This window comes from Sapajus apella, unplaced genomic scaffold (genome assembly GCF_009761245.1).
Source record: "Sapajus apella isolate SASKATOON/1434 unplaced genomic scaffold, GSC_monkey_1.0 scaffold6, whole genome shotgun sequence".
NCBI lineage: Eukaryota > Metazoa > Chordata > Mammalia > Primates > Cebidae > Sapajus > Sapajus apella.
In genome coordinates this window covers 20,234,932-20,261,335 of record NW_022436946.1, presented here as the reverse complement: position 1 = coordinate 20,261,335, position 26,404 = coordinate 20,234,932, and the positions used below count along the sequence as shown (strand labels likewise).

Here is a 26,404-nt window from a genome sequence, read left to right as displayed (position 1 = left end):
TTTTTGTGTATTATGCAATTAAACATTTATTACCAATGTTTAGTGTTGTTTTTCATGATAGCATACTGCCCATCCATTGTTTCATTTATGTTTCTTTTATCTTCACAACTGTAGGTAAAGTTTGATACTTTTTGATAGGTAAAGTAGACATTTGTTGCTTGAACTCCTTGTTGACAGAGACCGAATTTTTATTCCTGTGTTCCTTTTCTTCAAATAGCTCATGGGTTTCAAGGGAAGCTGACACTGTCTTCCACCCTTCCACTCTCTAGTCAAGAGTGAGCTCAGATTATCTAAACACTAACCAACACCTTCCACTGCTCTGGGAGGGCGATTGGTAGAAGATCCCGTGTGGGCCAATAACAACAGAACTTTTGGGGAAGGACACATCCTTGCCCTTTTTTTGGATTTAACAAGAAACATGAGGAACTGGTTAAGAAATACAAGAGGTGAAACCTGCTCCAAATTGAGCTCCTACAGGGGAGCAGTTGAAAAACAGAGAGACATAAACCAAATCTTGAGCCACCATTTTAAGCTGCATCTGAAGTCAGCAGACTTACTTTTCAAGCACAGAAGCCAGTAAATTCCTTTATTCTTAAAAATCAGTTTCTGCCATTTTTCAACCAAAGGCCTTAACTAATACAATAAAACAGACAGTGATATCTGATATATCTCACTGATAGTAAGGAAGCAGGCAAAAAATCATTTACTGAGTTTTTGTGAGAATACAAATGCAGTACAGTGTATCCATTCATTTCTTCATTCGATACACACTCACTAAGCATCTACAATGCCACTGATAGTTTTTCATACAGAAAAATATATGTGAACTACTAGTAATATTTTTATTAATGTAAAATAAATGTGTCTTTACTGGTTTAGGTTTTTTAGAGCTTTCTATGAATGATAATTTATTCATTCATTCGCTAAATTCAACAAACATATTTTGAGCATTTCAGAGATGCTTCCCCTTGTGATTAGCAGGACTTATTTGTAGGAAAAACATCAGTTCATGACTATAGTTTGATCAGTCATTAACTTTAGGTTCACACGCCACGTTAGGAATGTTCTTTAAAATAGGCTGCCTGAATCTAGGACTTTGGGAGGCTGAGGCGGGATGATCACTTGAGCCCAGGAGTTTGAGACCAGCCTGGGCATCATAGTGAGACTCTGTCTTTACAAAAACGTGTTTAAAAAATAGCCAAGAATTGTGGCATGCCTGCAGTCCCACCTTCTAGGGAGGCTACAGTGGAATTATCATATGAGCCCAGGAGATTGAGGCTGCAGTGAACCATGATTGCACGACTGCACTACAGCCCGAATGACAGAGCCAGGACCCTCTCAAAAAATAAAATAAAGTAAAATAAAATGAAAAACAGGCTGCCTGAAACCTGGATTTGTATGTTCCACTGTCAAAAATAGATATTTCCATTTGAAAATCCTACTGTTAGCTTAAACACAACATGCCCAGTGCTTAAATTAATCTTTCTCTCTTCTATTTCTAGTCATTCTCACCTTGCACCCCAAGCCATTAGTATCATGAATTTGATGCACATCACTCTGTCAGTCCTGCCATACATCTATGACCCATATATAATATATAGTAATATTTGTGTGCATGTTAAAAATATCCATAAAGCAATAAAAATGTGTTTTGATTTTTTTTCACCAACATATTTTTGAGATCTATCACGTTCACTTACAACTTCTTGTTAACTTCTTTTAAGGGCTGTATAGTATTTCACCTATTAATACGTTTTTAAAATCTATACTTAGATCAATGGACATTTTTGTTGCTCTAATTTATCTCTGTCAGAAACAATGCTGTAATATATATTTTTGTACACATGTCCTTATGCATGTGTTTCTGTGGGGTATTCACCTACAAGTTGACTTGCTGGTTTTGGGATCTCACAGAGGCCCAGTTAGTAGATACTGTTTTCCAAAGATACGCCAATTTGGCAGTGTTTGAACATTCTCTTTTCTTCACATTCTTGACATTTAGTAGTTTCATCTGCATTTTCAACTTGAAATTCCCTAATCTCAAGCAACCTTTGACAAGTCCCCACAATATCTGCAATGTAATTTGGTGTGCCACTAGATGCCTCAGTAGTGTTTGGCTAATTTCTATTAAAACTCTATGCTACAAGACAGCTTCATGACACACAATCAATTTTAAATGAACTAAAAATTCTAATTGCGGCCGGGCATGGTGGCTCACACCTGTAATCCAAGCACTCTGGAGGCCAAGGCGGGCGGATCACCTGAAGTTGGGAGTTCAAGACCAGCCTGACCAACGTGGTGAAATCCTCTTTTAAAAAAAGAAAAAAGAAAAAAGAAAAACAAAGATTCTAATTGTATATTCAACTGCTAAACTTCCTCTCAGAATCCCATCACAGAATTTTGGCAAATGATTTCAGTCCAATATCATAAATCTAGTCGCTACAGAACTTTAATTAGGCATGTACAACCTTTTGTGTAGGCCCCCCAAAATCATTCTCCATGGAGTACAATTAACAGAACAATGGAGAGAGATAAGTATTGGCCAGGATGTGGGAACAAAATCACTTTTGCATATTTCTGACGGGAGTACAAATTGATTGTTATATGAGCTTTGGCATACCATTGACCACATCTAGTAAAATGAAGAATAGACATTGGTTGTATTGAGTTTTTATTTCAGCCAAATTCATTTGGTAAAAAGTAATATTTTATAATTACGGAAAATTGACTTTTCTTCACAGGCATATTGGCATTCTGTAATTCTTTTTTTAATATAATTTCTATTTTGTGTCCTTTGTCCATTTTTCTGTTAAGCTGTTTCTATTTCCTTAGTCATGTGCAACAGTACTTTCTAGATTCAGGATACCATTATTTCATATCATTTTTTGTGTATTTATATAAATTGCAAGTAAATTCACATCATATTGCTTGTCTTTGAAATTTGGTTATGACGTCTTTGTTCTTTTTGGTCTGAAACTTTCTTCTTCTTATAAAATATTGCTGAATTTTTTAAAAAGTTTATGTTCCTAATCTACTTGTAATATTTTTATGATGTAAAGACCCCTAATTTATATTTTCCTTATGGAAAGTCATTTATTGAATAATTTTTATTTTCTCTACCAATTTTTAATGTTACCACTGTCTTTACATTGGGTTCCAGAACCTGTTTGGGTTTGTGCATGCTTTATTCTATTCCATTGATCTATTTATCTGTGCCAAAACCAAGATCACAATATTTTAATTACTATAGCTTAATGTTAAATCGTTATATCAGGTATAGCAAATCCTTTCCCTGAACTCCTTTTAAAATTATCTGGGCTATTCTTGGACTTCTACTCAAAGATCAATTTTGGAATTAGTTTGGTAGATTTTTTTCATTTAAAAAATATTGAATTTTTTTTAGAAATTAATTCACAAAGAATTCACTTCTTTACAACATTGCATCCCCTAGTCTATGGACATCTGCAATTATTCAGTGACTTTTTAACATATTTCAACATAGTCCAATGAGTTTCTATATAAAATTGCTGAGTTTTATCATGGTAATTTAATATTTTGTTGCCATTTTAAGTAAGATCTTTATTTGTTTGGGATATTTTCTAATTGGCTATTAAAAAGGGATGCTATTAAATTTTGTATGTTTATCTTACTTTCTTATATTCTTTCATTGATTTTAATTAGACAGTTATTTATTTTTATTTTATATGTCGTGTCATCATATAATCTTTCAATAGTAGCCTATTAGCCCTTTATTTGTTATTTTATCTCTTATTCAGTTGGTTAAGACTTACAATCAAATACTGAATCACGGGCAAGGGATGTTTAGCTTTACTTGTTTTGTTATTGACTCTATTATTTACAAATCAGTGCCTGACCATTAAATATACAGTTTGCATTAGGATTTTATACCAGATAAATAGATTTTATTTTATGTTTAGAATGAAATTTTTTTAAAAAAACATGAATCTTGAGGGGTCTATTTTTTCTTATTTTTATAATGATCACAGTTTTCTCCTTTAATCTGATATATGTTGACTTGTATTGATAGAGTGTCAAATGCTAAACTATTTTTATATTCTTAGGATAAAGTTTAGATAATGAGTTAATATTTTTAAAAGTACACAGTTTGGATTCATTTAGAAATATTTCATTTTTTATATTTTTAAATCTATCATTATAAGTTAGATCGGTCTATTATTTTATTCTCACTTATATTTGTTCAGTTTTGGTATCACTGTTAGGCCAAACTTGACAACTAATTAACAATTTTTTCTCTTTTTCTATTATGATAGAGATTAACTGGTCTTTAATGATTTCATATAATTTATAATCTGAACCAGATGTGCTTTCAGAAAAAGATGCTTCATTTTTACTATCAAATTAAGTTCCTCTGATAATTATTAATTTACTTAGACTTTCAATATCTTCTATTTGTTAAAAAATTATCTATTTTATCAAGATTTCAATTTTTATATGACTCTAAAGTCCTCTACTTCATTTGAATTACATCTGCTATTTCATTCCAAACATAGTTTATCTACATTTTCTCTTCTTCTTAGTTAGCAGGAGCACTTTCCTCACAAACTAGGGGTTCGACAGATCTGGAAAGGTCGATTTATTTTAATGCCACTTCCCTTTTATATTAAGAGGTTTTGGGTTATTCACTATAAATTTCACACTAACAGTCTATTTGCTTCTTTTAAGGAAATGATTATAAACCCCAGCCTTTCTGTTTTATTAACCAAATTCAGTATCAGCAAGGCCAAATTCCCACCTGATCATGGGGAGGTTGGGACACAGCGGTTCAGAGAAAGCAGAGTCATTCCCCAGATATTTTTGGTCGATATATTTGCCTCAAGTTGACCAGATTTCTGAATAGTACATTTTCCTACCTTGGGTACTTTTCCTACATTGGGTAGGAAAACGTACTATTTAGAAAAAATACTTTTTATATCTGGTTGTTTTTAAAAAGTTTATCATCATTATTCTCCAGTTTCTGTATGTCTTGATGAGGTTTGGGTTCTTTCATTTATCTGACTTGACATTTGGTACACCCTTTAACCTGGAAACACATATGCCTCTGCAGTTTCAGAAACCCTTCAGCTGTTATATCCACATGTTTTCTCTTCTTTATTTTTACTGGCATATGCTTGTAGATGCTGATTAAATGGGCGTTGAAGCTTCTCAATCATGTTTCAACTTATTATCCATATTTTCCATCTCTTTTTCTGTAGTGAATTCTGAGATTCTCAATTCTTTTTTCAAGTCATTAATCTTTTTCTTTAGCCATATTTAGACCACTAATTATCTTGTCTACTTAGCTTTTTATAGTAATGACTGTATTTTTCATTTCTGTGATTTCTAAATCTGTTGCTTTTGTATGATTACCAACTGTTCTCACTGAAGGAATGGTGTTTCCTGTTTTGTTTGAGGGAAAATATGGAATATATATATATATATATATATATATATATATTTGTTTTAAAATTGCTGCCTTCTTTTTATCTCTGTGGTTGACATTCTTCCATATCTTGAATATGCTATCTTCCGTAGAGGTATGTTTGCTCAGTTGATTTGTCATTTTGGGAAGAACTATGTTGTGTAAAAAGAAAAAAAAATGTGCCTGTTGTGCTCTGATTCGTGGGTTTGTGTTTCCTTGGACCATATCTCTGTGTTACATAGTTCAGACCAAGTCTTTCATTAGAGCTTTTTGAGATGGCTCTTCTTCGTTAAGTGGGATGGGGGTGATATTGGAGCAGAGAGAGGCAAGGGGACACCCCTTAGGGACTCCTTTCCTAGGAGGCCACATCTGAGATCTCACTATTTCCTGTAGACTCTTATTTCCTTCCAAACTATGTGTCTCCTTGGAAATACAAAGCTCTTTATACACTTTAGGTCCTTAGGGAAATCCCAGAGAACACCGAGAGTTGGGACCTGGGGTGAAGAGAATGAGAGGAAGTTAGATCATCCCCTCCACAGGACTGAGGCAGGGAGGCAGGTCAAGGCCATCCAGAGATGCTTTGCCCACTGCAGCACCTAGGATGACCCCACATTTGAGATAAAGTGCAGCTGTGGAGATGAGAGGCAATTGGATTTATATGAAATCTTCCTGTGACCTTTGCCTGAGACCTTTGGTCTGAGGGGTGTTTTCTTACAGCTCTGCTCCTGCTAATGATATTCTCTTGTGGGAGTGATAGCTTCCAGCTGACTGAGATCAGCCGCTAGCTTTAGCACAAAGCTTCCTGGCCTTTGGTAAGACCAAAAGCATGCATTCAGCTACCTTCCAAGGAAGAATGGAAGAATCTTGCCTGAACACTTGGCACACAAGGATGGAGGAAAAGTAGGTGAGGGCAGTAGCTGAAGGATTAGAACAATTCTATAGTGAAAGGATGCGAACAGCAGGGGCAGAAACCTCACCGTGGTTCTTTGTACCTGTCTATAAACAAATACTTATGTCTCAATTACTCAGTTGTACAATGAGTAATGTACAATGTACAATGGCATGCTATGCTTATTCAGTGCTTACCATATTGTCCCACACTATGGTTATCAAAAAAACTTCCAAGTTTTTCAGAGGGCACCAAATAGTAATTTTTCTGCCTAATGCCAACCTCTAATTTTATCTGCATCCCGGTTATTTTGTGACAGCAGTTTCCTAGAAAGAGCTGCTGATGATTCATAGCCAAGTACCACTGATACACTCATTAGGAGACTTGCTGACTACTTTAAATTTGATAGAAAATTAACTGTAAGTCTAACTCAGTAACTCCTATATAAATCTTAATTTACTAATTTTTTTCAGTGTTGAATAAAAATGAAAATCTGTAATCTTCAGAGAATGAAAGCACAGAAAATTTTAAAAAGATTATGAAACATTTTGAGGGGAAGGACAAGGGGTAGCTATTACAGGAGTAAATATATTTGACATTATCTTCTGGAAATGACCACTTAAAACATAATTCATTCTCAGAATTACTGAGAATCCTAAGTTATTCAAAATATTCAAGATATAGAATGATGCTCAATGGTGAAAGCCATTGTGACTATAAAAATAGTCATATAACATAGTAGGCATCACTACATCCAATTTCCATTTATTCTTTTTTCCTTGATGTCATTAACCCAAGTGGATGCTGATGGTTTGGAACACACTGCCATTTAATACTCCATGTAGACTGTACATGAGGTGTTAGCTCCAGGGGACAACCAGGAGGCCTATTAAGGAAAGGGAAAGAGGAGCTGGATTGCAAGATTATGTATTTCTGAGACTGTTTCTTGTTTGTTTCTAAAGCATGGCTAGCACATTTTCACATTTAAGACCCACTGACACTAAACATTCACGAAAGAGGAAAAAAAATCAACTTTTAGCCCTAGCTCCAAGGTAGAAGTTAATTTTAAAATAATTGTTATTATTACTATTATTATTTTTTTTGAGACAGGGTCTTGCTCTGTCACCCAGGGTGGAGTTCAGCGGCACGATCGTGGCTCACTGCAACCTCCATCTTCCAGATTCAAGTGATTTTCCTGCCTTAGGCTCCCAAGTAGCTGAGATTGCAGGTGCATACCATCATGCCCAGCTAATTTTTGTATTTTTAGTAGAGATGGGGTTTCACCATGTTGGCCAGGCTGGTCTCAAACTCCTGACCTCAAATGATCTGCTGACCTAGGAACCCCAAAGTTTTGGAATTACAGGCATGAGCCACCTTGCCCAGCCACATTTTTTTTATATGAAAGGAAATAAAGACACCAACACATTACTGCACAGTGTACACATAGCCTTTATGCACCATGTCTCTGGGATTTGTGTACTTTTTCTTTTGGAATGTCCTGAGTTCTGGAAAGCTGGAATGGCGTTCATTCCTAGTCCCACTTGGGCTTTTGTCCATTTGATTGTCTTCTGGTAAATGTTATCCATGACAGACAATGACTTTTTATAAGCCACTTTGAGATTGCTCAAGTGCTTGTGTGTCTGTGCCACCCCAGGCCATGGAATTGACTCTGCCCCCACACCAAGGCAGTGTCCAGTTTGTGCATCTCCATCTGGATTTTTTTCTGTCACTGTGTAACTGATGGATCTTTTTCCCTCTCATTTTCCACTGCAATCACAAACAGTAAGTGCCCAGAGAAGAGGAAGATTAATCTAGTTTTGACTATGGAAGTTGATTACCACTGATGCTTCTTCTCCAGATTGGATCTTTCTGCCCTTAAAAACTCAGCCTCAAGCTGAGCCTGACTGGGAATTCTAATATCTGCAGATGCTACTAACTTTTCCCTGTAAAACGACAAGGAGATCCTCTAGATCTGCACTGGTAAATGCAGTAGCAACTGGTTTAAATTTAAATTAACAATTAAAAATTCAGCTCCTCAATCACAGTAGCAACATTTCAAGAGCTCAATAGCCATATGTAGCTAGTGGCTACTGTGTAACAAAGCATAGACAGAGAACATTTTTATCATTACAGAAAGTGCTATTGGCTAGAACTGTTCTACAACATACATAGAATATTTCCATTCCAGCAGCAAAATTTGGCCCTGAGAAGAGACTTGATATCTTTTGATAAGGTGACTGTCTTGGAAGGTCCTTTGGGATAGGACAAAGTGATACTCTGAAGGAACAAGATTGGAGAACAAAGAATAGTTGTTCTTTGGTCAGCTAAGGATTTTACTTCGATTGCCTGTATAAATTGGCGGTGGTCTGATCTGCCTGGCTTGGAACATACAGGTGTTTTTTAGAGGCTGTGTGGAGAGAAGGCAAGGAAGGGAAAAGAGATATGGCAATTAGCAGCAGCTAGAGGAGAGAGCCAGGATGTCTAATGAAGGGCTAAAGCAGTATGCTTTGTCAAGTGCAATGCAATCCCTTCTTCCACCTCCCCCGAAAAACCTTGCGTAAAATATGCTTTACTCACTAATGAGTTGAGAATTTAAGATGTTGTTTTTGCTGAGTCTGCTCTCAACAGGAGTACTGGGAATGTACAATGTGTCCAATTACATTGGGTTTAAACATTTTACTCCCTTGCTACTTGATATCTTCTTTCTCCAAGGCAATCTATGCATGTCTTTTCCTTAGGACATTAAAGACTTTTGATTGGCTGAATCGGTTCAATGATCAGTCCCTTCCCAGGTGTGCCTGTGTTTGATACTTCCCTGGAGTCTTCCAGTTTGCAACTAATTTGATGGATTGTAGCTGACTGCTTTGAAGCAAGGAAAAATGAACTTTTTTTTCCTCCTCATTTAACAAATATTTATTGTGCACTTGATATGTACCAGACACTGTTTTAGAAGTTGGCTATATAACAATGAACAAAACCATATTCCCGCCTTCAAATAGCTTAAATCTCTCCTCCTTTTATGCCCTATCATCTACCCAAAAGCAGTTAGTTACAGATATTACAATTACTAGATACACTGCTTTACCTGTTACACTTGACCATGCTAGATGTTATGTAATTTAACAAGTACCATTCACTTGTAAGTTTAGGTAAAAAGATTCATCTGGATCACACAGTTAATAAGAGATAGGGGTAGGGTTCCAACACAAGCTTCCTCCTTTCTATCTTCCTTTCCCCACCTCTTGAGACATGATATGCTTAGGTGAACCAAAAGATGGGAGCTGGGAAAAAAATCAGATGTGTCCTTTGCTTTTATATTTCCCATAGTGACTAGCATGATATTAGAGGACCTAGCAAAATTGACTGACATATAGGAGGCATTCAATAAATATTTGTTGGCTAGTTACATGAATAGCTACGTAGATGGATGGGTAACCGGCATCCTGTGCAGAGTGGCATTTAATCCATATTTGTTGTTAAAGGCTACTTCAGAAGTAGAATGAAATTAAATTCTTCTGAATTAGATTTGGCTTACTAATCACCTTAATTTAGGTTTCAATTACACAAATCAGTTTTTTGCAACAACTTTGGAGTTGGTATTATTTTCATAAAAATATAATTGTTAGATGCATATTAATCGTGTAAAATAATCATTCTTAATGTTGGAAGGATATAGCAAAGTGTTTATGCTCAAACTTCTGAGAGGAGAATAAATAAGTACAGCATTTCTGAAAAGCAATTTGGAAATATTTTTCAATAATAAAAGATTGTCACACCATAGAACTTAATAATTCTACTTCTAGTGATTCATTTAAAAAGATATCCAAGAATGCAAATGAAGACCTATCTAAGGTGTATCTACTTAATGTGAGAAAAAATACAAAAAATTCAAGCATCAATATGAACTATTAAATAAATTATATCACAGAATAATGTACAGCTGTTTGAAATATTTTTAATAACATGTTTAGAATATAACATTAAGTTTTGTAGAAGTAGAATTTAAAACTACAGTATAATCCAAAGTATTCAAATAATGCACACACACATAGACATATACACACACATACAGAAATGCTGACTGAGATTATCTTAACTCTAAATTGTAAGACTATGAGTTAACTTGATTTTCTTCTTCACATTTTTTGTATTTTTTTGTTTTTAAACAATAAGGAATATAATACTGTGGTACTCTCTAAGAGTGTTAATGTACAAGAAATACACAGGCATAATAAAAATATAAAAGTTTTAAATAACAAAATGTTATACCAACTTTTAAAATATTGGTTAGATTAACAATTTGATATTTTACAAAGGTGTCATTTAAAATAATTAGTTGAAATAATATTTCTGGTTTGTTTGAATTATTGGGTATGTGGGAATGGTGGTGGTCAATATTCTTCACTAAGAAGGAAGTCAAGTGGTAATTAACTGTTTTTTAGGATGTATTTGAGCTTCTTGTTACTAAACAACCAAAAACATTTATAGAATAAAAGAAAATGTAAGAGATGGCTAAGTAAGAAAAAATACATGGAAAAGTTGTAATTTTATTGCCCTCTATTATAAATGTGAAATATTCCCAAATAGTTACATATTTGATAACTTTTTACAAAGTTGAAATTTTCTATAGAATAATTACATTATCTTCGTATAAACCATGTTGCATTTTCTTCCTTTTGTGACAATTTTTACCAAAGCTATATCAATGGATGCTTTGTTATGCATTTACTTACCTAGCAACTCATGTTTCTAAGGTGTATAAAGCAACAAATTAGGAAGTGCTTTTGTTCTTCTGTAAGATATTTATCATAAACAAAATCATCTATCTTATATATGTTCACAATTTTATAGGATAATCTCTGCAGCTTTAGTGATAATAAACAGCTTTAGAACTTATCAGTTCAGCTATTAAGGTAAATTGGTTGAACAAAAACCATAAAATTTTAGATAGGAATCTGATCTTTATACTGCAAATGTGAAAATAGTTCTCATATATATATTTGGGATTATTATCAGCAACAGAAAAGATACTGTTCATTCATTTGGGACATAACTTTTTTAAGTAAAACATAATTAAAGCAGTATGTGAATGGATTTAAATATAAAATAACACAATGGTATAATAACTTTAAAGCATATTTGTGAAGAAGTTATGCATAACATTAAAGTATTATCCTTCTTAAAAATATGAAAATATTAATACTAAAAATATGCATCAAAATACTGGGTAGGATTCTACCAACTTATGCTTTTATATGGGACACTAGAAAAGTTAGTTAAATAAGCATAACTCTTGGCCTTTGAGAAGGTTTTATTTATCATTTAAAGCAATAAAAACTAAAGTGAATATTTAGTGGATATGCTTGATATACAATATTTTTGTGCTAAAAATATGTGTTCTCATTGAATTTTAAATTTGTTTTGTGTCAAGAGATGTCATCAAATAGACAATGGTAATCATCTTAATGAGTAAAAGAGGAAAAGCACAGGTTATTCCTATGATCAGAAGAAATAAAATGAAGGAGTAACATAATAGTAATTTCCTGAGCAGGTGGATTTCTAATCCTGGAAATAAACATGCTAATTAAGCTACACTACAGAATGACAAGATATTAAGGTCTTCTGAGTCTGGAGAGATTGTTATTCTAATTTACTAGTAGAACTTAATTCTCATTATATTAAAAGGTGCTTAATCAACCAAATCTCTTTTAATTAACAAATGTATTTAGACAGTTTTAGTGTTTCTGCAACTTTCTTCCAAGGGTGTGAGTTTTACAGGGGCACACTTCCTCATCAGTGTATTCATGGTTTGTTTAATGTCTGCACTTTGCACAGAGCAGAACTGAGTTTCGTTGTCTCTCTGGCAAGGCACTTTTTCCTGTGTGCTGTCAATGGGAGTTTTCATTGGAGAATCAAAGCTCATATTGCTGGCACTTTCATAGCTATCCTATGCTGCCCTCCTTAAAAGATATAAAAATCTTCATCAGTCATAGGAATTCATAGTCCCTTCACTGATTAGGTGAACTGCAGATTTTGTTACTTCCGTGACCAAACATTTTGGAAGAAATTAACTGGAACAATGGGAATAATGGATGGGATACAAAAGTTCATGTGACAAGTAATGTGAGAAAGAAGAAAGGAGCAGTGTCATATTTTCAAGCTTAAATGTACCTGGTAAGTTTATCTTTTCTAAACTAGCAACTGATCAATACATCGCAGTTTTTGGAAGGACACATAAAATACAGAAAATCAGCATGACATTTTTTATTGGGAGAATGAATGCCTTTGTGGAAGAAATGCATTTCTAGGGCGAAAAGACTCAGGAGAAAAATCTCGGCAATGGTTTGGTTTAGTTTCTCATTTGTGTAGGTGTGTGTTTGAGGGAGTGCTGCTTTCCTGTCCCTTTTCTTATCCTTATATTTTAGTTGTTACCATAGTAGGCACTTATTTTATATCAGGAGATACTTTAACTACATTAGAATGTGGTAAATATTTAACACAGTTATAAAAACTTAACTCACTTCACTTTACGCCCAATTCAACAGGCATTTATGGAATAATAATCATTTTTTAAAATAGAGGACTGGTGATACAGAACTATGCCAACTTAAAAAAAAATATGATCCCAATTGCTTAGACCCTTGCTACTCAAAGTATGGTCCAAGCACTGGCATTTCTTGGGAATGGCTAGAAGTTCAGAATCCTAGGCCCCTAGAAATTCAGAATCTTAGGCCCCATTCCTGCCCTCTGAACCAAAATCTGCATTGTTAACAAGATCCTCAGATAAATCAAAGGCACATTAAATTTTGAAAAGCACTGTGTTAGAAGACCACAGTCTAAAAAAAGGAAATAATTTCATAAGAAATGCTCTAACAGAGAACAAATACCAGAGGCTAATCATAGAATGTAATTCTGGTTGCAGGGATTCACATTAGGTTTGAATCTGCCCTCTTACTACATTATAGTTTCCACAGTATATATCAGCAGCTTCTAAAGTGTGTCCCTGGTCAAATACGTTTAAGAAACAGTGCATAATGTACACTATAGCTTAGGGATGGCTTGTTCATAATAGTATGTTAAAGATTTTAGCCAGGTGTGGTGGCAGGTGCCTGTTGTCCTGGTTACTCAAGAGGCTGAGGCAGGAAGATTGCTTGAGACCAGGAGTTGGAGGTTGCAGTGAGCTTTGATTATTGCCACTGCACTCCAGCCTGGGCAACAAAGTGAGATCCTGTCTCAAAATAAATAAATACACATTCAGAGAAGTCCTGAAATAAATAAGTCTGTTTTACCTAAACCCAGGATTCCACATACTGTATAAACATGAAATTGTTTCTCCTTTGCACAGCAATATTACATCTTTTAGAACTGGCATTTTATGGAACACACTTTGGGAAACACTGCAGGTTAAAAGTTTCAACATGTTTCTTATGAAGTTTTTTACTTGAGTTGTTCTGCACTCCATTAACTTCTTTTTATACTGAATACATTTAACCTTGAATGTAAGTTTGAACAAGGAATAAAATTTGGCTCTAACACAATGTATGTAATAATACAGAAATTCTAAGGCAAATTAATTCAACTGTTCTGTTAAAAATTATCCAGATCTGGATAGATAAAGTTGTCTTTGAACAAACAGTATGCTAAAATCTGGCCTCCACATATCATTGAAATTAAGCCGGATCCTGCAAGTAAATGAAAGAGATAGTTGGTTAACTATCAATAATGAATAATTCATGGTGAGATTATGAATAAGAACAATTGTCATGACTAAAATAATGTTTCTGAAACTGACATAGCATTTGAAATAGAATAGTTTATAGATTCAGCTAAGAGAGGGTAGGTATATAGTCTAAGGATGGTAAATTGTTGCAATTTAAAACTTCCTTTGGGGAATAGGTGCATGGTTCTGTCAAATGATAGTAAGGAATGCTTAAAACTCAGAAATCAAAGGCAATGGAGTCAAAGCATATGCCAAGGAATTCATGATTCTCAATTCTTTTAGCTCTTCAATCTGCCATTTGTTTGTTTTGTGGTTGTTTAAAATATATTGTTTTTCCAAAGTACTTTCCCTCTAATTTTAAAAGGAAAGCATGCCCATTAACTTGGGAAATATTTCAAGTATAAAAATATATTTTAAAAACCAGAATCTCACCTACCTGAGATTCTAAACTATTTGGTTTTACAAAAATGTCTTTGGTTCTGATTTCATTGACCTAGTGATTCTTGTTTGTTTTAAAATATTGATCTGGTCTTACACAATTTTCATAAATCTGCTGTTCTCTGTGTGGCAGTAATAGCATAACTCCCATAAAAGGTAAACTTTCCTGAGTTAAGAACTCTGACAGGTCTGCACAACTTCCTCACACAAAGACACATGTCCAGTGTGAGACCATGAGATAGAATTTCCCAACCGTGTAACCACTGTTCTCTTACATTTAAATTTTTTCACTCAAAGAAAAAAAATAAGAAGTCTAGCTCAAATGTCACCCTGCAGTTTTCTTTTTTTTTTTTAGATGGAGTCTTGCTCTGTCACCCAGGCTGGAGTGCAGTGGCATGATCTCAGCTCATTGCAACCTCCACCTCCTGGGTTCAAGTGATTCTCCTGCCTCAGCCTCCTGAAGAGCTAGGATTACACATGCATGCCACCATGCCCGACTAATTTCTGTATTTTTAATAGAAATGGCTTTCACCATATTGGCCAGGCTGGTCTCAAACTCCTGACCTCAAGTGATCCACCTGCCTAGGCCTCCTAAAGTGCTGGAATTACTGGTGTGAGCCACCATGCTCAGCTGCAGCAACTGTAAGTAATTCAACCATAGTTATTGAACCAAAATAGTCATCCAACTCTTAGCAAATTGAATTGGCCATTCCATTATGCTTAACTTGACTCTTCTTGGCATCAAGGTGGCATATGCCATGTGCCTAAGCTGGCTAAGGCACAGTAAATTCTGTGGTATTACAAATAATATCCAAAAGTTATAAGTTCTTGTTTTTGGAGAGAAAAAGTCATTTCACTTATGCTTATAGCACTTCTTTCAGTACCTTTTCTGATGTAGTAAAAATTTATATCTTTGAAAGACATGCAAAATAAAACCTCAGTACTATCTACATGTGTTTTCTGTACATACTAAATAATACCGGAGAAAATCACTCATCTAAGACTTTACAGACATGCAAGATAAGGAGAATTAAACTCTAGTGAAGAAGCCAATAAGCAATCTAAATAATGCTAGTACTCTAAACAGATAATGTGACTAGATATTGTGATCATTGTGGTCAACATCTGGCTTAAGCGAAACAAAAAGCTTTAGAAAAGTTCACTTTCACTCGGTTAATTTCCTTACTAGATATATGATTGATGAACTCAGTTCACTTTGTGGGGAAAAAATATAATTTCACTCTTCCTGTACTGCTACCATAAAGTCAGTAATGTCACACATGAAGAAAAGTGAAGGTGTCACAAATATATCCAGCATGTTATTCTCCATAGTTTTAGAATAATAAAGTTTTTGAAGTCTTTTGGTTTAATTACCTGACCCACAGAAAAATATTTTCCTCCATCTTTATATAGAAATACATAATTATGTAACTAATATGTAATATGCATATATTTATAATGCTATATATAATTATACATAACTATATATATATGTGTGTGTATATATATATATATGTATAATTATTCACAACAGTCAATTGTCTGTGTTCTTTTGGAACCCTCCCATGGTGAAGACTGAATAGCCTTTCCTGATAGTCCACTGGAGTGTGCTCTCTGTCAGGACCCCAAATATACTCATTACATGCCAGGAAAATCTCTGCTCCTTAATTTTATCTCATTTAATTCTCCCCATACTTACACAATAAATATTTATTAATGCTCTACTGTGTGCCAGGCACTGCAGTGGGGACTGAATATTTTATTATGGACATTTTAGTTCTTAAAATATTTTTGTTTGATACTTGAATGAAAATTAAACCATTCCATAATTTTCTTTTCAAAAGGCTAAGCAGCATTTGCTATTTTCCAGTTGAGTTTAGAAACAATTCCTTTGACGATTTGTATGTTCTTTCCCAAGTCATATCTTGTATGTTTGCCTCTATGTGCTTTGAAAGCAACGGTCACAGAGCTAGAAAGCAACAGGGAAGTCTTACTATGTCTTGTGACACTAACTGACCAGTCTATCTTCTTTTATTTAGTTATTTTTTGAGACAGAGTTTTGTTCTTGTGGCTTACCACAACCTCCATCTCCCAGGTTCAAGCAGTTCTCCTGCCTCAGCCTCCTGAGTAGCTGAGATTACAGGTATGCACCACCACACCCAGCTAATTTTGTATTTTTAATAGAAATGGGGTATCTTCATGTTGGTCAGGCTGGTCTTGAACTCCCGACCTCAGGTGATCTGCCTGCCTCGGCCTCCCAAAGTGCTGGGATTACAGGCGTGAGCTACTGTCCCCGGCCCAATCTATCTTCTTTTCAATTTCTTTTTACTCATCACATTGCCTAAATGGTGTTCTCAATTTCTGTCAGCTCTGCTCTTAAGCCTGTATATTCTTTATTTTAGAGTGTGTACCCATCACAGAGGCAGCAAGCATCACATCTGTGCAGTAGCAGCCTCGGGATTCTATGCAGAAGTATCTCTGGGTGGCCATCTATGTTGAAGGAAAGGCTGGTTAGTGGACACACCTTAGTGACTGTGAAAATCCTCCTAAATTATCCGATTCTATAAGCTTTGGTTTTTACGTTTGCTAAATTGGAATATAATACTTATCTCACAGGATTGTAATAAAGGTTAGTGAGATAAATGCAATGTCCCTGGTTCATATTATGCAAATCAATAAGTGGTAAGTACTATTAATATTGTATAGTCCATTAAAATTGAGTGGCAATTCCAGAATATGTTTGGGTATGCATGCTGTTGTCAGAACAGATTGAAGATATTAGACAAGATTATTGCCAAATCAATTAAGAGCGATTTAGAAAAAGATTATATGATCCTTATATTTGAAAGCCAGATGCAACAGATTTGGAACTAAATGTTTTTCATATTTGACAAATATTGAAATCTGTTTAGAAGCATCCAACTTTGCTTTACATTTACTTGTATTAACTTTTTTTTGTTATTTTTTTTATTTTTTAGAGATGGAGTCTCACTCTGTTGCCCAGGCTGTAGTGCAGTGGTGACATTATAGCTCACTGCCGCTTCAAACTCCTGGTCTCAAGAGATCCTCACACCTCAGCCTCCCAAGTAGCTTGTATTACAGGCGTGAGCCACCATGCCAGGCTTGTGTGGCAGTTTACTAACACAAATAAGTGTTAATACTATAATGTTGCATTTTTCTCCTGAATTTCTAGTTACCATTACATAATATGATTAAGGAAGAAAGTAAGTAAAAGTGATATTGTAACAGTCTCATTTTCTGTATGTCTGCTGTTTTGTATCTTGATTTTCCTGTTTCATAAAATAGAATGTTTTATTTCCACATTTCATGGAAAACATAATCCGATTTAGACTGAATTTCTTAGAACTAAGACTGAGCTAAATGTGGTTGGCTACTTCAATTCTAGAAAATGGTGATTTTAAAAAACAAGAGGGGCGATTAAAGTTAGATTCTTTGAAGAACTTCTCAATTGTTAAGAGCTTGAAAATACTATAGAGGCATAAAATTTATTGACTTTGTTTCAACTTAGTGGTTGCATAAGAGAATGAAAAGGCTCAGAACAATGTCTGTGCTATTGTCGCTCCAAGTATGGTTTCTAGACCAGCAGTGCCAGCCTAGCCTGGGCCTTACCCAGACTGATGACCTTTTTGCAAGATCTTTAGGTGATCTGCATGCATTATGTACATTACAATCTGAGAAATCCTGCTCTAAGATATACTTCTAGGTTCTTTGTATTAATACGGGAAAAAAAAGCATGGAGGCTAATTTACCTTTGTATATTCTTATGTTCCTAGTTCCTTACCTGGAAGCTCTTTTCACACTTTGCTAGTTTCAATACACATTCATTTTTGTTGCTGTTTCCTGCATCATAATTTTCTAATTCATTGAAGTATAGCTTGAGCCTTGACTATTTCACCTGAATTCATCTACACAGGGCAGTTCCCTCCAGTGATCTATAAATCAGGTTTCAACCTCTTTGTCCTTCTAAAAATTCAACCTTTTGAGGATCTGTAAATGTTACTAGAGAGTTCATTTAGATAAGTTGTGAACAATAAGAAGTTTGACAAAACTGTGTCTTGGGACATAGGAATATAAATGAAATATAGTCCCATAATAAGAGGTAAGAGCATCATGAAGCTCTGTGAATAGATTCAAGAGATGTCAGAAGAGGAAAGAAAAGGAACTGTATTGTTTGGGATGAGGTCCGTGTGTACCTGAAACTCATACTATTTCTGAATCTACCCAGTCAACCTGTTTTTACAGTGGAACGTTTGATGCTCCCCCGGGCATATAATCAAGGATGTATGCAGATTCCATTAAAAGTGCAAAATTTGTCCCTAAAACACTTTTTAAAGAAAGTTATATCTGCTCTGGTTTCCCTCCTCATGGAAACTCAGGTCTTATTTCCTACTATAATGAAAAACTGAGAGGCGAAGAAAGGGGGAAAAAAACTGGTGCAGATAAGTCTTGGAGGCAAGCTAAAAAAATGTATGGCTTAACGAAGACTTTGCCAGAATATAGAGTCTTTCTGGCTTTCACTCTGGCTCCTTCATTATTGCTCAACATCAGTCATTGCTTCATAAATTCAAATTTTACCAAAAGGAGAAGTAGAGTATGCTGTACATTTTTTTTTTTTTGAGATGGAGTCTGCTCTGTCTTTCCCAGGCTGGAGTGCAGTGGTGCAATCTCAACTCACTGCAACCTCTACCTCCCAAGTTCAAATGATTCCCCTGGCTCAGCCTCCTGAGTAGCTGAGATTACAGGTGCCCACAAGCAGGCCATCGCTAATTTTTGTATTTTTAATAGAGACAGATTTCATCATGTTGGCCAGGCTCGTCTCAAACTCCTGACTTCTGCCCACCTTGGCCTCCCAAAGTCTTGGGATTACAGGCGTGAGCCATCACACTTGGCCATTATACTTCTTACATGTCTATTTACCAATGTATTTTTGTTTCCAATACATGTTATGACGGTAGCATCTCTCCCATGGATGGTATCTGGGTTGGCCTGAGAATATATTTGGGCCAAAAGAGACAACCAGTGGCATCCATCTTCAGTAAAACTTTTTTTTTTTTTTTTTAATTATCTTAGATATTATTATCTTAGATAATAATTATAAAATCTGTGAGAGAATCAAATCTATTTCCAAAGTTATTCTATTTAACATTATTTCTGTGCATTAGAGAATCTAAACAAAAAATTCCAATGTACCTAGAGCAGCCCACCAATGTGATGTCAAGGGGAATTCCAACATAACTGCAATAGAAAAAAAATGTTTAGTTTCAAAACATGCCCTTTTATTTTTTACTCAAGAAGAAATACTTCTGTTTGGTCAAATCATATTCACCCATCAAAGAGAAAGTTCATCCATATTCGTGAAATCAAGTAGCCCCAAATTGTACTTCAGTCCTGGTCTAAAAGTTCAGTTATTAAGCCAAACCTTTACAACACCTCCTAGAAATAATGCTGTGAATCGTGAGGGTCTCAGGTCAGCTCCCAAAGTTGATTTTAAGTGATGATCCTAAGGCCATCCTGAGTCCTCAATGCCTAGTTCCCTCAGGAATTCCAAACCACTTCACTCTGAAGTCACTTCTGTCCTATGGTCATTTCTTAACATTTTCTAAGTGTCATGTGTTAGACCATTAACTCACAACTTTTCTAAGTCTAAAACCTATAGCTCATCTCAATCCTGAGGATTAAAATACCTATACTCCAAGCCCTTTTACAAAAATCAGTGGCTGTCTTGCAGAAAACAATAAGCCCTAAAGTAAAATACAGCACTTCAGAAGCAGAGTGTTGGGGGCAGGGCGTCCAGTGATTCTTTGAGTTACTGAGGGAGCGTCTGTGTCTCTGGAAATTAATGCTAAAAGATGAATGTACTGGCTTTCTCTAATAGCAGTGAAGCTGGGAAGTTGCAGTTCATTTGGAAATTGTGTGTTCTTCAGTTGGAGACAGATTATACTATCAAGAGATCAGGGCACTGAAAATATGACGGTGATTTAAGTTGGCCATAAATAATAATAAACTTTCAATTATAACACATGGTGATAGTCACTTATATTTTGACTGATATGCTTTTAAAAAGTAAGGCAGTATAGTAAGGGAGAAATAAAATATGGTGGATGAGTAAATTTTGGGTGGATGGGTGAACAAATGGATGAAATAGTCATTTACTGAGTAATTATTATATGCTAGACACATGTAAGACAGTTTCTCCATTTTGTAAAGAAGGAACTGAAGTGAGAGATGTGACTTGTCCAAGATAACCCCCCTAGAAGGAGGTAGGACTGGAATTTGTATCTATTTTCTTCTGACTCCAAAAAATCACAGGTACAAATAAAAACCACTTAGTCTAAGAACTGGTATTTGTGTTAAAATAACTATTGTTGGACAGGTGTCTGTGGATCCCAGTTCCCAGTCTTTGATCAGTTTCTGCCCTCAGGGAAGGATTTTGGAGGAAAAATATGTCTTACAGGGCAAACCTTGTCCAGTTGGTGACAAGTTGAATATGAAAGGGAAACATCTCTATTTCAGTCCAGTTCTGATTAAATTGGATCTTGAAAAAGAAAAATTATGTAGGGAAAACCAGGATAAAGTCTATAGTTTCGCTAATAATAGTTTTATACCAATGTTACCTTATTAGTTTTAGCAATTGTACTATGGTTATATAAAATGTTAATATTAGGGGAAGCTGGGTGAAGGGTACATGGGAACTCTCAGTTATATTTTTGTAACTTTTCTGTAACTCTAAAAATTATTTCAAAATAAAACATTTTTTAAAACGTTAAAAAAAAAACCCTCTCTGAGAAGAGTGGTAGAAAAAAGTGAGGCTGGTAGGAGGAGTGAAGACCTTTCATCATCAGTTTTTGTCATTTAGCTATCATACAAGAATATGCAGACAACAAAGCTCTACTCAGGAAGTGGTTTAGCTCCAACATCTGATTTAATACATTCTCCTTGTTTCTGTTCTTTTATTTTGCTTACCAGTTGAAGTGATGGCAACATGAAGAATAGTTACTGAAATAGCATAATCCCAAACCCATTCTTCCACAACCGGAACAAAAAGCAATCCGCAAACAAAGTAGGTGACTTCTGTTGAAACTAAAAGAACTGCAAATAAAAGGAAAAATATGATTATCAGGGACTAGGGCGACTCACATTCTGAAACACAACTAGTAACAAGACCAGGAAAGCTTACTCTGAGAAGAAAGTTTGGTAAGAATTTTTTAGATGTTCCGTTTCCTAACAATCCTCAAATCTAGATAAAATGATTAATATATTTTATCTTTTAATAATTCTTAGATTTGTAAAAAAACAACAATATATATCATTTCTGTTTCACATTATTTGTACTTAACATTTTAGAAAGTGAAATATAATAAAGAAATGTTATAATGTAACCAATATGCACAAATCTGTAATCAGATTGCAAATCTCATTTTAAGATATATTAAAACTAATGAAAAAAACAGTTCTGAATTTTAAGAAATGAAAAAAAAATAAACCAAATGTAAGAGTTTATCAAACTACAACATTTGTTTGATACCAAGCACTGACTAACTTGCGAATGAGTTCCTTTGTATCTTTATAATAAAATGATCCATTCAGATTGTCACTGGGAAACATAACGGATAACCATGGATGAAAGACAGTCTCATAAATGACAGGTATGGATGGAGACACTGTTCTAAATACACGGGCTGTGACAGAGTGGTTTACTTGAACATGTATAAAGAGCTGGATATTTGCAAGTGAGAACCACAAATCTCTAAGAGTCCTGAACACGTGATGGGTCAATCTTCTTTCTCTTATCTTTGATATGGATCTTTAAGACTATCGTGGTTTCAAAAGGGAGATCCATCAAACTTTAAAGAGACATATATGTGATAAACCACCAAGGTCCCTTTGTAAATGATACCACTTTCCATAAAAATTACCTTTCTTTCTTTTTAAAGCACAGGAAATAAGTGGCATGTTCAGATAATTCAGGAGTATATACATCTAGGTAGACAAACTCTATATTTTTCAAAGCAAATAATAAAATAATCACCTTATGTCCTGTGCAGAAGTAATTTATTATCCAGCAAGCCAGTGATTGCAGCCGGTAAGCGAGGTACCAAGGACACAAGCCCCAGGTGCAATCTTTTTAAAGACCTCACACTTATTCCTCTTCAATTCTATTTAATTTAACTTAACAGGTTTCAAAAGTTAAATACAGAATTCAGACTAACTGCTTTTCAATTGCGCAGGAATCCCTTTGACCAGTGGAGATCAGTTCAGCATGTCCTGCCACCTAATATCAAGGAAAGAACTGTCCTATTGTGTCATATTGACACCATCTCTTTCCATCACATTTCATTCCTCCCTCCCCCACTGGTTTACAGAATCACTACATTATTGTAGGAAAAGAGAGATGCCTCTTTTGTCAGCATTTAGAGATTTGATAGGTTAACTTGCAGCTGCTTGGAGGTACTGATTTTAATCTTGCACAAGCTGTATTCATGTTTATTAATAGAGAATACTTATGTGTTGTTTATGATAGGGCATGAATTAAAGGAACTAATACAAAATTTGAAGTCAAGATACCAGCTTTAAGTCTCGCCTTTACAGCTTAAGAGTCATAAGACCTTGACTAGGCACGGTGGCTCACACCTGTAATTCCAGTACTTTGAGAGGCCAAGGGGGGAGGATCACTTGAAGCTGGGAGTTCGAGGCCAGCCTGGGTAACACAGCAAGACCCCGTCTCTAAAAGGAATTTTTAAAAAATTAGCCTTGCATAATAGTGTGCCCCATAGTACTAGCTACTCAGGAGGCTGAGGTGGGAGGATTTCTTGAGTGCAGGAGTTTGAGGTTACAACAAGCTATAATCATGTCACTGTACTGCACTGCACTCCAGCCTGGGTGACAGAGTGAATCTCTGTTTCTTTCCCTCTTGCTTTTTAAAAAATGTTATAAAAACTTGAGCAGGATTTTAACTTCCAGATCAGTCTGTTTTCTTCCCCAGAAATTGGAATGTGGAGTATTGCCTATCTCAAAAGAGTTGTTGGGAGTTTTAATGTAAAAATGAAAGAAACTTGCAAACTATTTTCTGCAATGCAAAGGACAGATATTAGTAATTGAAATGTGTTAACTGGGCTCACACTTTCCATTTTCCTTGCTAAAACTGATCTCGTGGGTGACAAAGTTATTGAAACCTGCACAAAACCTGACTGTAATAAATACATGCCAAAGTCTCTGACACTACTCTTAGATTTTATTAATATCTCTGAGATTAGACAAATATCAATTCTCAAAGAAACAACTTTGAAAAGTTATGACATGTATCTCCCCAAGCCCAAAATTAAAGATCTAATGGGCCAAGGGTTTATTGATATCTTTGTACAAATGTTTGTGTTTCATGAGAGGAAAGGACGACTGTAAACTCTGCCAGGCATTCTGGGGATCTTCACTAATCCCTGCTATGTAAAAGATCATCACTAATCTCTGCTATGAAAAAACACAGCCTTCTTCAATAAGCCTATGATATTATCCTTTCTTTATTGACTGACCCAAAGACTAGAATTAAATAATGACAGTTGAGTTTTAAATCTCTTCCTCTACCCAAAACACACACATGGCCCATACTCATCTCTTTACTGGGACTAATTTTTTTTTTTTTAAATCACTGGTGGATAGTATTGATAAAAACTAGGGAAGTGACTGAAAGAAAGTTAAGATAAAGTGTTAGACCTCTTGTATCTCAGAATCAAAGTATCTTGTTCTCGTATATTTTTCACCCAAAATTAAATCAATAATGATACCAAACAAGGATACCCATTTGAGGAGGCTGTTCTAAAGCTTTTTATTTGAATTTAGTAACTCTAACTGACCAAGTTTCCTATACAAATTACATTAGAAATCAAGTTTCATTGGCCTTTAGCAATTTTTCCATATTTGCATATTTGTCCCCACAAAAGATTGTGCAGTGGTTTTCTAATGATCTTTGAAGATCCCCAGAATGCCCCAGAATGTACTATCAATTTAAGGAATCGATAGTACATTAAAAACAATAATAGGGAAAAACTTAACAAAATATTGAGTAATTACTGTATACAGGATATAAGTATGTGATTAATTTATTTTTCATTTTTCCACTTGTAGATATTTTTTAAGCTTCCATTAATTAATATGTTTTATTTTATAATAGAAAACAACATTAATATTTTACTTTTCAAAACTGGGGCAAACCCACCATGAAGAGTCCCCAAAAAAGTATGTTTTACATATATTCAAGGTACCTAGGTGTGATTATTAACACACATAATGTGAACATACTAGATATTAATTAAAACTATTCAATAACAATGCCAAATTTAAGAGAGAGAAACTTTGCCTTAGTATATTCTTTCTTATTGTTTTTCTTTTGCAACAAGTTCTGTACTATTTTGGGAAGAAAAATAAAATGAAGCAGAAATGTACAAAGTAGAAAATGAAAGTTCCCTGTCATCCCAGATGGGAGATAACAGTTTGTTGCATAATTCTCCAGATTTCTTATCACTGACACCATGTATTTTACTTTATGCCACAAAAATGAAATTATACTATATGAAATCTTTTGTTGTATTTAATTTTCTATTTTATGTCTCACAAATATTTTTCTACATCAGCACATTAAGTCACTATTCCTCCTTTTCTTTAAAAATATTTAATGAACAAAAATTTACCCCCAGTACCATGAAATGAAAATTTATATAAGAATTCTTTTCCCTTTTATCCACATATTCCATCTTACTCAATCTTCAAGGAATAACAACTTTAAAACTTTTGATGGCACTTTTCCTAATTAATTGTTGAAGTCAGATAAAATACACAGATGACCGTGAGAAAGGCCTGATATTTAAATTTTTTAATTAAAAAATTACTTTTAGTGGCATTTAGTTCACTAATTGATAAGTATTTAAAATTAAAACAATTACCTTTGTAATATATGTTGCGCCATGAGGGATTTGTCTTGAAATCGAATGGTGCCAGGAAATCCAACTCATGCACCCTAAAGATGTAAATGAGAACAGCTTACTCTGGCTGAGGCAGTTCAAAGCTTTCCACATTACTATTCACATACAAGGATAAGTCATTCAATTTACCCACATTGTGACACATTTAAAAACTGGCCGAAATGGGAAGGAATCAGCAATGATGACAGTAATTTCTATAGAATCTTTTTCTGACTCAAACATTTTACTCTTCTTACTAGATTACAAGTTGTGGTAACAATTACAGCAAAATTTCAGCTCAATCATGAGGTGAGAGGGAGAAAAGGTAACAAGGGGCAAGGCAATGTCTGGTTACGAAATGTAAACTCACTTTAGGACTAAGCCAGGAGTTCTTCAGATGTAAAATAGGTCCCACCAAAATGGTGCTGTAACATATTTTTTAAAATTAAGTGAGCTACTATAGCAGTTAAGATCAAATAATTGCCGGGCGCGGTGGCTCAAGCCTGTAATCCCAGCACTTTGGGAGGCCGAGGCGGGTGGATCACGAGGTCAAGAGATCGAGACCATCCTGGTCAACATGGTGAAACCCCGTCTCTACTAAAAATACAAAAAATTAGCTGGGCATGGTGGTGTGTGCCTGTAATCCCAGCTACTCAGGAGGCTGAGGCAGGAGAATTGCCTGAACCCAGGAGGCGGAGGTTGCGGTGAGGCGAGATCACGCCATTGCACTCCAGCCTGGGTAACAAGAGCGAAACTCCGTCTCAAAAAAAATAAAATAAATAAAAAAAAGATCAAATAATTAAATGCTGAATACATCTTATCATGGATATATTTTTGAAACGTAATGTTGAAAAAAGTTATAAAATGACACCTATTATTTGATACTATTTATATGAAAAATATGCTAAGTAGAAAAAAATGAAGTGAGCTAAAAAGAAAAAAAA

General features: G+C 34.9%; 1 protein-coding gene across 5 annotated transcripts in view; it reads right to left on the bottom strand.

Annotated features, from left to right (window-relative positions):
• Window positions 1-10,858: 10,858 nt before the first annotated feature.
• The window catches only part of TMEM244 (transmembrane protein 244), a 32,840-nt gene continuing 17,294 nt past the window's right edge, over window positions 10,859-26,404 (bottom strand). For 3 of the 5 annotated variants that reach the window (XM_032274819.1, XM_032274822.1, XM_032274823.1), the window contains 4 exons: window positions 25,443-25,516; window positions 21,472-21,597; window positions 19,699-19,743; window positions 10,859-14,011 (listed from right to left, as the gene is read on the bottom strand). In XM_032274819.1, the coding sequence (XP_032130710.1) occupies window positions 13,917-14,011; window positions 19,699-19,743; window positions 21,472-21,597; window positions 25,443-25,516 (340 nt within the window). In that variant the 3' untranslated portion in view covers window positions 10,859-13,916. Of the gene's footprint in view, window positions 14,012-16,762; window positions 16,978-19,698; window positions 19,744-21,471; window positions 21,598-25,442; window positions 25,517-26,404 lie in introns of those variants that run through there. The other 2 variants (XM_032274821.1, XM_032274820.1) reach the window with 2 other exon arrangements.